General features: G+C 37.9%; 1 protein-coding gene across 1 annotated transcript in view; it reads left to right on the plus strand.

The window, feature by feature from the left end:
- The window catches only part of LOC124545333 (sodium channel protein Nach-like), a 150602-nt gene that overhangs the window by 74482 nt on the left and 63066 nt on the right, over window positions 1–13054 (plus strand). The window contains exons 7-8 of the mRNA XM_047124233.1: window positions 8104–8287; window positions 8366–8419. Of these exons, the coding sequence (XP_046980189.1) occupies window positions 8104–8287; window positions 8366–8419 (238 nt within the window). The remainder of the gene's footprint in view (window positions 1–8103; window positions 8288–8365; window positions 8420–13054) is intronic.

Here is a 13054-nt window from a genome sequence, read left to right on the forward strand (position 1 = left end):
GACAAAGTTTTGCTCTTAATTCTTATGCACAATAGTGTGGGCATGTGTGTGTGTATAAACTAGCAGAATAGGAGAGTAACTGAAAATATTTAAAAGCCACTATAAACAAATGTTGAAACTAGTACTTAGAAGTTAGTATGTAGAAAAGTGATGTAATTTTTTTCCAGCTAATCATAAAGATTGTTATTAGAATGGAATCTGTACCTAATATGTTATGAAAGTATATAATTCAACACTATTGTAGAATGGTATTTTGTGCAATATGACCATAATAGTCAAGATTTTAACATTCTGGCACAAATAGTAGAGCCAAATTCTGTAAACTAATAGGAAAAATAATCTAATTTTAACAATAAACTTTAAAAACTCTGTTTAAAGCCATGTATCTTCTCACAATTCAATTGTTAAAACACATATAAGGGCTTGCGCTGTAGCAATAGCATGACTAGTATTTTCTGATTTTTAGGGTCAATGCTACATCATTTTTGTCGTGGAATGAACAAGCTTTTTTGTTTTTATTTTTTTTTAAAAAAGCATTTAAATGTTTTGACTGTGCAGTTTTGATGAGTAGCTTCTGACATACAAACAACCCAAACTTTCTTAGAGATGGAGATTAATGCAGTGAAAGATATTCACCCCATTTCAACATAACTGAAAAATCAAGAAAATAAGTAAACAGTTTTGCATCCACAAAAACTGGTTACATTTTAATGTATGTGTATACACATCTATGATCCTACATGATGCTGGCTGGACCAGCAGTGCCAGTGTTGCATTTTGGCAGATGGAACAGGTTGTTGTGGGGGTTGTGTCTGATGGGGTGGGTGGAGGGAGATAGACAGAGGAGCAAGGGAGAGAGATTGGGGGTGGGTGGCTAGTAACTCAGAGGAGGGCAGTCAGTTTGCTGTCTAGGATTGCGACTGGAATGGGTGGCAGGTACATGGACTAGGTATGTGCTGCACAGTTGGCTGAGCCTGTAGGGAGTGGCGCATGCTGAGAGTGACATGGGGGTGTGAATAGTGAGGGGGTGACAGGATGGAGCAAGGGTAACCTGTTGGGGAAGGGTGTGGGGACAGGCAAAGAATGTGTTGCAAGCATAACTCCCATCTGCATAAATCAGAGAAGCTGATGGTGGAGGGAAGGATCCAGATGGTCCAGGTTACTAAGCAGCCATTGAAATTGAGCATGTTGTGCTCAACTGCATGTTGTGTCACCAGGTGGTCAACTTTGTTCTTGGAAACAGTTTGGCAATGGCCATTCATTATGGTGGACAGCTGGCTGGTAGCCATACCAATACAAATGTTTGTTCAGTGTTTTTAGCAGAGTTGATATATGATAGCGTTGATTTCCAAGGCAGCCTAGCCTCTGATATGATAGGATAAGCCTGTGACAGGACTGGAATAGGATGTGCTGGGTGGAAGGATTGGGAAGGTCTTGCACATCTATCTACTGCAGGGATACAAAATTCAAAGCCCTGATGAAGGATATGGTTGAGCTGTTCCAGTCCAGGGTGGCATTGGAAGATGGGGAGGGTGCTCCTTTGAAGCTAATCCTTGGGAGTGATGGGAGGATTGTGAGTGTGTGAAGATAGGGAATGGGAAATCTGTTTGTGGATTAGATTTGGAGGGTAGTACATATCTGTGAAGGGCTTCAAGAGAATTTCAGTATACTGGCAAGGGAGTTCTGGTCACTGCATATGTGTCATCCATGGGTGGCTAGGATGTATGGGAGGGCTTTTCTTGGTGCAGAAGGCATGGCAGCTGTTGAAAAGAAGATATCATTGGTAGATAAATACTGGCACCAAAACCTCTGCACCAGCAAATAAATTAAAAGAAAAGGTAGAAGAATGTAAACATAATGCCGTGTATTCTTTTGTGTTTGCTGCTATCTCATTTAAATCCTGTCTGCCTAATAAACTACGAAACTAGAGTGAGACAACAGCAAACACGGAAGAATATACATATCATGTCATGTTTATATTCATATTATTCTTATGCTCAATAGTGATAGTCAGAAATGAAGCAAGGTAACTGACTAGATTTTTAAATCTAAGATGACTCTAATTTCTGTGCAGAATGTAATGTACTAAAGAGGCGTCTGCAAAGATTTTCAAACGGAGAAAAATTTTTGCTAAACTCTCGTTCAGAACATCTTCTATCATACACAGTATATTATTTGGTTCTTGTTGATCATTATGCTTATGAGACAATTCCTCTCCTTTTTTTTATTGTAAGCGGTGTTAGTGCACACAAAAGTAAGCCATGCTGCGAGCGGCTACAGGTCGTAAACACTCATTATCAGAATGCGACAAACAATGCATGACACAGTACAATAATGCAGTTTCAGCTTAGAGTGATGTAAACACTTATAACAAAGAGAACAGCACTTATCAGATCAAAGCACAATAAGCAATCGATTCAAACCAGACGAAGCACGTGAAAAAGGAAGGGTACCCGTATAAATACGGATAGAGTGCCTGACACATAGCTATGGCTGCTTGGTAAATCTTAACTGTTAAGCTTACGACTCGAATCAAACTACTGTAGCTGTATCTTCATCCTTTCGACCTAAATTGTGTCTCATGTTACAATGGACCAACTTTGTTTCGATTTGGAGTTGCGGTCTAAGACTTTTCTCTCGTATTGAATTTCGAGTCTCAAATTCCAGGTGCGGCTTAGATTCGGGAAAATTGTTTTTCCTTGATTTCGAGTCTCATTTTTCAGGTGCAGCTTAGATTCGAGTGTGGCTTAGATTCGAGTAAATACGGTAGATGGAGGGGGTCTGACAGCCAATCAATTCCAGTCATTCCACCAGGAAGGAGGTAAATGGCTCATGTTGTCTGTAGTACAACCATGCCTAGATGGTCAATATGGTGGTTCCATCATGTCCGCATTGTTACTTTGTACCAGGAAGGGCTCTCAACAAGAGCAGTGTCCAGTCATCTTGGAGTGAACCAAAGTTATGTTGTTTGGACATGGAGGAAATACAGAGAGACAGGAACTGTCAATAACATGTCTCGCTCAGACCCCCCAAGGGCTACCACTGCAGTGGATGACTGCTACCTACAGATTATGGCTTGGAGGAACCCTGATAGCATGTTGAATAATGCTTTTCGTGCCGCCACAGGACGTCCTGTTATGACTTAAACTGTGCACAATAGGCTGCATGATGCACAACTTCACTCCCGACGTCCATGGTGTGGTCCATCTTTGCAATCACGACACCATGCAGTGCAGTACATATGGGCTCATCAACATGCCAAATGCACCGCTCAGGATTGTCATCACGTTCTCTTCACCAATGAGTGTCGCATATGCCTTCAAACAGACAATCAACGGTGACGTGTTTGGAGACAACCCGGTCAGGCTGAACGCCTTATACACAATATCCAGCAAGTGCAGCAACGTGGGGGTTCCCTGCTGTCTTGGGATGGCATTATGTGGGGCCAACGTACGCTGCTGGTAGTCATGGGAGATGCCATAATGGCTGTATGATACGTATATGCCATCCTCCGACTGACAGTGCAACCATATCCGCAGCATATTGGCAAGGCATTCATCTTCATGGATCACAGTTTGCATCTACATCATGCACATCTTGTGAATGACTTCGATCAGGATAACAACATTGCTCAACTAGATTGGCCAGTAGGCTCTCCAGACATGAACCATAATGAACATGCCTGTGATAGATTAAAAAGGACTATTTATGGACGACGTGACCCACCAACCACTCTAAGGGATCTACGTCGAATCACCATTAAGGAGTGGGACAATCTGGACCAACAGTGCCGTGATGAACTTGTGGATAGTGTGCCATGACGAATACAGGCATGCATCAGTGCAAGAGGACATGCTACAAGGTATTAGAGGCACCAGTGTGTAAGCAATATGGACCACCACCTCTGAAGGTCTTGCTTTATGGTGGTACAACATGCAATGTGCAGTTTTCATGAGCAATAAAAATGGCGGAAATGATGTTTATACTGACCTCTATTCCAATTTGCTGTACAGGTTCCAGAACTCTCGAAACCGAGGTGACTCAAAATTTTTTTTTGATGTGTGTATATATACAGCTCATGTAATGTACTTCTGAATATTTATTAGAGTAATATGTAAAATTTTTGAATAAATTTATCAAGATAATTTCAAGAATGATGGTATCAATGCTTCAGGTTTATATATTCAATTTGTATTTATAGTCCATGTCTGTTTCAATGTTCATTAGAGTATCATGCAGAAATTTGAAGTAGATTGGTGAAGTATTTTTTGAGTTTTTTGGTAACAATGGAAAACAATGACTTGTCATGATATAATAGGATAGATATATTTATATATCATATACAGGGTGGTCCATTGATCATGACCGGGCCAAATATCTCACGAAATAAGCATCAAACAAAAAAACTGCAAAGAACAAAACTTGTCTAGCTTGAAGAGGGAAACCAGATGGCGCTATGGTTGGCCTGCTAGATGGCACTGCCATAGGTCAAATTGAAATGGACTGCATTTAAAAAAAAAAATAGGAACCCCCATTTATTATTACATATTTGTGTAGTATATAAAGAAATATGAATGTTTTAGTTGGACCACGTTTTTCACTTTGTGACAGATGGCGCTGTAATAGTCGCAAACATATGGCTCACAATTTTAGGCAAACAGTTGGTAACAGGTAGGTTTTTTAAATTAAAATACAGAACGTAGGTACATTTGAACATTTTATTTCGGTTGTTCCAATGTGATACATGTACCTTTGTGAACTTATCATTTCTGAGAACGCATGCTGTTACAGTGTGATTGCCTGTAAATACCACATTAATGCAATAAATGCTCAAAATGATGTCTGTCAACCTCAATGCATTTGGCAATGTGTGTAACGACATTCCTCTCAACAGTGAGTAGTTCGCCTTCTGTAATGTTTACACATTCATTGACAATGCGCTGACGCACATTGTCAGGCATCGATGGATCATGATAGCAGATATCCTTCAACTTTCCCCACAGAAAGAAATCTGGGGATGTCCGATCCGGTGAACATGCAGGCCATGGTATGGTGCTTCAACGACCAATCCACCTGTAATGAAATATGCTATTCAATACCGCTTCACTGCATACGAACTATGTGCCAGACATCAATCATCTTGGAAGTACATCACCATTCTGTCGTGCAGTGAAACATCTTGTAGTAACATTGGTAGAACATTATGTAGGAAATCAGTATACATTGCACCATTAGATTGCCATCAATAAAATGGGGGCCAATTATCCTCCCTCCCATAATGCCACACCATACATTAACCCGCCAAGGTCGCTGATGTTGCACTTGTTGCAGCCATCATAGATTTTCCGTTGCCCCATAGTGCATATTATGCCAGTTTACGTTACCGCTGTTGGTGAATGACACTTCATCACTAAATAGAATCCGTGCAAAAAATCTGTCATCGTCCCGTAATTTCTCTTGTGCCCAGTGGCAAAATTCTGCATGATGTTCAAAGTCGTCGCCATGCAATTCCTGGTGCATAGAAATGTGTGGTATGGGTGCAATCGATGTTGATGTAGCATTCTCAACACCGATGTTTTTGAGATTCCCAATTCTCGCGCAATTTGTCTGCTACTGATGTACGGATTAGCCTTGACAGCAACTAAAAGACCTACTTGGGCATCATCATTTGTTGCAGATTGTGGTTGACGTTTCACATGTGGCTGAACACTTCCTGTTTCCTTAAATAATATAACTATCTGGTGAACTGTCCGGACAGCTGGATGATGTTGTCCAGGATACCAAGCAGCATACATAGCACATGCCCGTTGGGCATTTTGATCACAATAGCCATACATCAACATGATATTGACCTTTTCCACAATTGGTAAATGGTCCATTTTAACACGGATAATGTATCATGAAGCAAATGCCGTCCGCACTGGTGCAATGTTACTTATACATTTGTGACTATTACAGCACTGTCTATCACAAAGCAAAAAAGGTGGTCCAACTAAAACATTCATATTTATTTATGTACTACATGAATATGTAATAAAAAAATGGGGGTTCCTGTTTTAAAAAATGCAGTTGATATCCATTTGACCTACGGCAGCGCCATCTAGCGGGCCAACCATAGCGCCATCTGGTTTCCACCTTCACCCTAGACGAGTTTCGTTCTTTGTAGTTTTTTCATTTGATGCTTATTTCGTGAGATATTTGGCCCAGTCACTATCAATGGACCACCCTGTATATTAGTTATGTAAAAATTTGAAGTAAATCAGTCAAAAATGTTTGGAAATTTTTGGGAACAATGTTAAACATAATTTCCTTTTTTTTATAGTAACTCTCTATTACACACTGCTTTGCTCACATATTGGTAGTTTTGTTATGATGTGTGATGGTGAGTAAATAAGCTAGTAATATTATGAGATGTCTGTGGATATAGTGGTGGAGAGACTTTTGCATAAAAATGTAAGCTGTGGGAGCATGTAGGTACATGATGAATGTGTTTCTATTATTTTTCTGTATGTCATATCAGACACTACACATTATATTTTCTAATTATGCTTAAAAACGCCTCAATTCCTTACATCCATGCAGAAGTAGAGTTTTTAGGCATTTCTCTGGTTCATCTAGTATTGTATGTGATATTTTGTCACCAGAGCAACTTTTCTCCCTCCTATTCAATAGCATATGGTGCCTACACTTTGCATCTGTCTCCCTAAGAGGACTGATGTATGATTAAGATAGTCAGTTAATACATCACAATCAAATGTAGCCTTAGAAAAAGACTCCAATATTCCTCATGTAAAGATATGACTCTCTGTTTGTCATATGGCCTTTAAATGACACCGTCACTGTGAGTCCTCAAGTGTCTTGGAAGCTATATGAGGCACATGAAGCTCAGCACCTAAAATGTGATGGGCATTTGGCTGTTCTAATGTCTCTGTAGCTCTTAAGGCCACCTGACATTCTGCATTCAAGTTCCAATGGATGTGAGATTGCTCTGAGATTTGTTGGATTTTAGTAACTTTCATATCTTGAGCTTTCTTAGAACTGTGTGCTAAATCAAGTCTTACATTTGCGATGCTTATAGTTATAGTTTTAAATTTGGTTCTTGCTCTTACTGTGTGAGTTTATTGTTGTATCCCCACCAAAATTCTCCAGCTATGCTAGGTGGTGTAACAACTCAATATAATAAATCATGTGCACAATAACATTGGATTTGCACTTCCACAGAAAATATAGTTTTAAATTTGGTTCTTGCTCTTACTGTGTGAGTTTATTGTTGTATCCCCACCAAAATTCTCCAGCTATGCTAGGTGGTGTAACAACTCAATATAATAAATCATGTGCACAATAACATTGGATTTGCACTTCCACAGGATAATCTATAGACACTAAGAGTTGTCAACCATTATACCACTGTCATCTGCATGCCACTCATGTGTACTATATTTAAAAATTTTATTAACACTCAAAAAGCTACAGATTTCTAAGGTAGCCTACCTCCATACCAAATACCATCAGAGTCAGTTCAGCAATATTGTAATGAAAATGTGACAGAGTGAGTTACTTCCACAATTAATAATACTTGTATTAGTATGGAAGTATGGACTAAACATATTGAGAATTAAATATGCATTTTATTGATTACAATGAATCATATCACATAGAACGTATAAACCAATAAAAGTATTTTTCCAAAGATGATCAAGTTGGAAAGTGAAAGAGTAAATAGTTTTTTCAAAGAGTAAGTATTATCTTCTTAAGTCAACAATTATGTCTTACTACACACTTTCTAAAGTAGCCTATGTTCTTCCTCAGTTTTTAAGTACTCTACATACCAAATTTTATCAAACTTGGTTCAACAGTTTAATCATAAAACATAACACATGGAGTTACTTTATAATATTAGTGTGGTTACAGATACAAACATCTGGTTTCTTTGCAAACTTTTCTATTTAATCATATGAGGAATGCGAATATACAGATTACTCACAGTAGCCACAGAATCTCTCCTATTATAGTTAAAAGTTTATATATATCACCAGACAATTTATATAAACATTTATGATTTTGTTTGAAACTACTTTTATCATCACATGGGATTCCTAACAGGTGAAGGAGGTAGTCAATGATCCAATGCTGTATGAGGTAGAACCCAGTGGAAGAGATTGTCTGTTTCGTAATGAAGTTCCCACAGGTGTGTACCCATATTATAGCTTCACAACATGTCTGGTTCAGTGCCACAAACAACACCATTTGAAGTTCTGCAATTGTACCCATCATATGATGCCAAATTGTAAGTATTTTTTTCCTTGATAAGGAGGGTCATATTTTAAGGCAGACTGTAATTTAATTTGGATCTTGGATTTTTCAGCTGCTGATGAGGTCTGTGGCATTGAGGGGCTAACCTGCCTTAATGGTTATAATGGTATGTTACACATTTATTTTGAAATTTAATTTTGGGGAGAATGTGCATGTTTGTAAGTTTAATGTGAGTAATCTTGACTTTTTCAGACTTTGTGTTAGCTTTATTGGACAGAAATGTTATTTCACATGACTAGTGATGATATGTTAAACAGCTAGTTTTAAAGTTTAAAATTATGCTTTAAATGTTCTACACATCAATTTTATGAATCAATATCAACCAAAAAGCACACAATAAAACTGGAACTGGATCCAGTCTTAAAACTTTGGTGAAAAATGAAGAGAATTGTTGATAAAGATTATACTAAAGTACCACAGCAGATGGTGCAAAGTGATGGGTAAAAACTGATAAGTAAATTGAAAGTTGATGTACTGGACACTCTGTAGTCACATTAAAAAGTTGAGCTTAAGAGTTTAGACTGAAGTTAAGGTGATTAAGAAGTGCAGACAATTCACAAACATTGTAGAGCATATATTACACTAAACTCATTTTGAAATACATAGATAGAAAATCTAAACTTATATATATAATAGAGGGAAACATTCCACCTGGGAAAAATATATTTACAAATAAAGATGATGTGACTTACCATACGAAAGCGCTGGCAGGTCGATAGAAACACAAACAGACACATACATACACACAAAATTCAAGCTTTTGCAACAAACTGTTGCCTCATCAGGAAAGAGGGAAGGAGAGGGAAAGACGAAAGGAAGTGGGTTTTAAGGGAGAGGGTAAGGAGTCATTCCAATCCCGGGAGCGGAAAGACTTTCCTCTCCCGGGATTGGAATGACTCCTTACCCTCTCCCTTAAAACCCACTTCCTTTCGTCTTTCCCTCTCCTTCCCTCTTTCCTGATGAGGCAACAGTTTGTTGCAAAAGCTTGAATTTTGTGTGTATGTATGTGTCTGTTTGTGTTTCTATCGACCTGCCAGTGCTTTCGTATGGTAAGTCACATCATCTTTGTTTTTAAATATAAACTTATATATATACACATATACTCATATCAGAACATTAAATGCACTATGTTAAAATGTGACAAACTGAAGTGTGTATGCTATCTGTGCCATAAACAAGTAGGTTCTCCCACCAGAGTAGATAACAATGCCCTAGAGAACAAAGTCCTATATGGAGATAGATCAATGTCTCTGGACTGGAGAAAGGAAAACCACAACTGAATAGTCAATTTTGTCAACCCCAGATTATTGTCCATTATTTTCAGCACTCTTCCTTCCACTGGTGCATGACCTTCTGGTTCAACAGAGAGGTAATTGCATACATAGAGACAGGACAATTTTTAGCAGTGCATCAATAAATTAATTAATTATTTGATTAATTAATTCACACATAGTGTTTTACTACTGCTACCATACAGGAAAGCTTTCAGGAGTGTGAACAGAGTCAAGTTATATATTAACACATAGAAGTAGTCAATGTAAACTGCTTCAGTAAAGTGTACTGACAGTGCTTTATGATCACTGATAATCTACTAACTCTGATGGTAACTATGTCTGTATTATTTTATGTGCACATGTTGAATGAGGCCCCCAGGCATACACACTTAGTGCACCTTGTGCCATTTCCATAATGGGTACCATCATTCACTGCACATTTGAACTGACAATGATTAATGGACCTCTACCCTTTTGCATTTGCCTCCTCCTGAAACCAGGCAAAACAGGTTTTGCCAAAACAGCTGAAGTGAGTCCCACTGGCTCAGTTTCAGCGAAAGACAGCACCTCAGACTTGTTGATTAGGGGGATTGGTACAATATTTTATAAATATATAATCAACTACTTTGAAGAAATCCACTTTTCCTCTTTTAAACTGCTCAGCTGATGCTTGTATCTAATGCTTAAAACTAGCATTTATGTAACATTACATGGAAGGCTGTCACCTGCTTGTACACTGGCAAAATGAAGATTTAAAGAAAGTAATATTTTTGTACCACCAAATTTTATTCATAAAATATCGCGTAGTTAATGTGTGTGTGTGTGTGTGTGTGTGTGTGTGTGTGTGTGTGTGTCTCCTCCTTTACTGGTGAAGGCTGTGGCCCAAAGCTATATGTGAGTGTCTTTTGATTGTGCCTGTCTGCAACTTAACATGTCCTCTTATGCTGAGTAGCAATCTGCCTTTTCCTACATTGTTGTTATTCCTATCTGGAATTTCCATTGCTTGAGAGATGCAAACTGAGAATTTTTTTCAACAAATCAAACACTTTAAACAAACTGATATCATTAATACGAGGTTGGTTTAAAAAGTTCTCAGAATGGAATAGAAAAAAAGTACATACATCACTGAAGAATTTTTATTTTTCAATGAAATCTCCTTGTAGATTAATGCACTTGGTCCAACAATGTTCCAGTGACTTGATCCCATCTCGAAAATGAGTTTCCTCCAGGCCTGCAAAATAATTGTCAACTGTGGCTATCAGTTCTTTGTTTGAAGTGAATTTTCGTCTACCAAGAAAAATATTCTGTTTTGGGAAGAGATGGAAGTCTGAGGGAGCCATATCAGATGAATAAGGTGCGTGTTGCAACAATTCAAACCTTAATTTGTGTAATTTTCTTCCTTGCTAAACCTGGAATTTTTCATGTATCCTTTGTTTCAATTTGTACAAAATGTCAGCATAGTATTCTTCAGTAATTTTTTGCCCAGTGGGGAGATAATCTATCAACAGAATCCCCTTTGCATCCCAGAACACTGATGCCATGACCTTTCCTGCTGAAGGAATTGTCTTGGCTTTCTTTGGTGTTGGGGAACCATCATGTTTCCACTGCTTTGATCGTTGTCTTGTCTCTGTGGTATAGTAGTGCACCCAAGTTTCATGTGTGGTCACAAACCTAACAAAAAATCTTGTTTGTTTCTCCTAAAATGCCCCAAACATTGTTCCGATATGCCCATTCTCATGCATTTTTGATCCAGCGTCAATAGTTGCGGCAACTATCTTGCAGATAGTTTTTATCATTTCTAATTCTTCAGTTAAAATGTGATATACACTTTTAGATGACATCTGGCAAGCATGAGCAGTTTCATGCACTTTCAACTGGTGATCCTCCATGACCATTTTGTTCACTTTTGCTATGATTTCTGGAGTAGTGACACATCTTGGCCAACCACTGCATGGATCATTATCTGAGCTCTCCCAACCAAATTTAAATTCTTTTGTTCACTTGGCAACAGTTGAATATGAAGGAGCAGAGTCCCCCAGTGTATTCTGGAAATCAGCATGAATGTCCTTTGCTTTCATACCTTTCTTCATGAACTACTTAAGCACTGCTCGAATCTCGATTTTTTCCATCTTCGCAAATCACTACACAGGAACAACAACAGAGCCATGTGACTGCCACAGCTGTCTTCCAAGAGCATTGCTGTGGCACATGTTTACAGGCAACAGACCAATAAATATCATGTGAAGAATTTGTTGTTCTAGCTCTGACCTCTCATGGTGATTCCCAGAACTTTTCAAACCACCCTCATAAAAATGAGAAAGGAGGGACTACAATCTATGTTAAAACTAATGTAAAATATAAATCCCTAGACATAAGTACTTTTGATGCAGATTCTCACTTTGAAGCCAGTGAAACAGAAATTACTACAAGTAATAAATCAGTTATAATTTTGGCAGTTTACAGGGCCCCTGTAGGGAATATATGTATCTTTCTAAAACACATGGAACGACTTTTGAACCAATATTCAAAACATAAGGATTTAATTATCATGGGTGATTTTAATATTAACTTTTTAACTGCAAATAACAGTAGAAGAGAACTATAGTGCCGATGGAAGCATTTAATCTAATTTCAATAGTTAACTTTCCAACTAGAGTAACTAGTTCTTGTAAGAGCCTAATTGACAATATATTCCTGGACAGATACAGAAGCAGCAGTATTATTGTAAGTCAAATTCTCAATGGTCTGTCAGGCCATGATGGTCAGCTGCTTACAGTAAAAGATATCAAGCTGTGTGATATACTGAAACACTCCTTTAAAACTCTCAGGCCAGTCAATAATGATACCTTAGAAATCTTCAGTCTTTTCTTACAGCAGATTGACTGGACCCCTGTATTTATGGAGAGGAATATTAATGAAAAATTTAATCTGTTCTCTAATGAGTTTGTGTCATTGTTTGAAGCTGTATTCCCAAAAATAATCTTGAGAAACAATCCTCAGGCTGCAGAATGGAAACCCTGCATTACTAAAGGAATCAGAATTTCCTGTTGAACAAAAAGAAATTTATATGAATCCCTAAGGCTATCTAATGATCCCATCGAAAAGGAGGACTATAGATTGTATTTTAATATTTATAAAGGGTAATAAAAAAATCAAAAACTATGTGCATAACAATGTGAAATTGACAAGTCAAACAACAAATCAAAAACCATCTGGCAAGTTATAAAAACAGAGAATGATAAAAAAGTAGAGTACATGACTGACATAGAATTAATTCAGGATGGAAACATTGTAAAAAATACTGAGGAAGTTGCTAATATCTTCAATAAACATTTTTAACAGCTGCAGAAAAAATTGGCCCTTCTGCATAAAGCTAACAATGCCAGAGATTGCCAGATGCAGATAACCCCCATAACAATTTGTGAGATCACTAAGACAATCAGAGAGATGAAGCCAGAAAACACTTT

This window comes from Schistocerca americana, chromosome 8, assembly GCF_021461395.2.
Source record: "Schistocerca americana isolate TAMUIC-IGC-003095 chromosome 8, iqSchAmer2.1, whole genome shotgun sequence".
NCBI classification, from domain to species: Eukaryota; Metazoa; Arthropoda; class Insecta; order Orthoptera; family Acrididae; genus Schistocerca; species Schistocerca americana.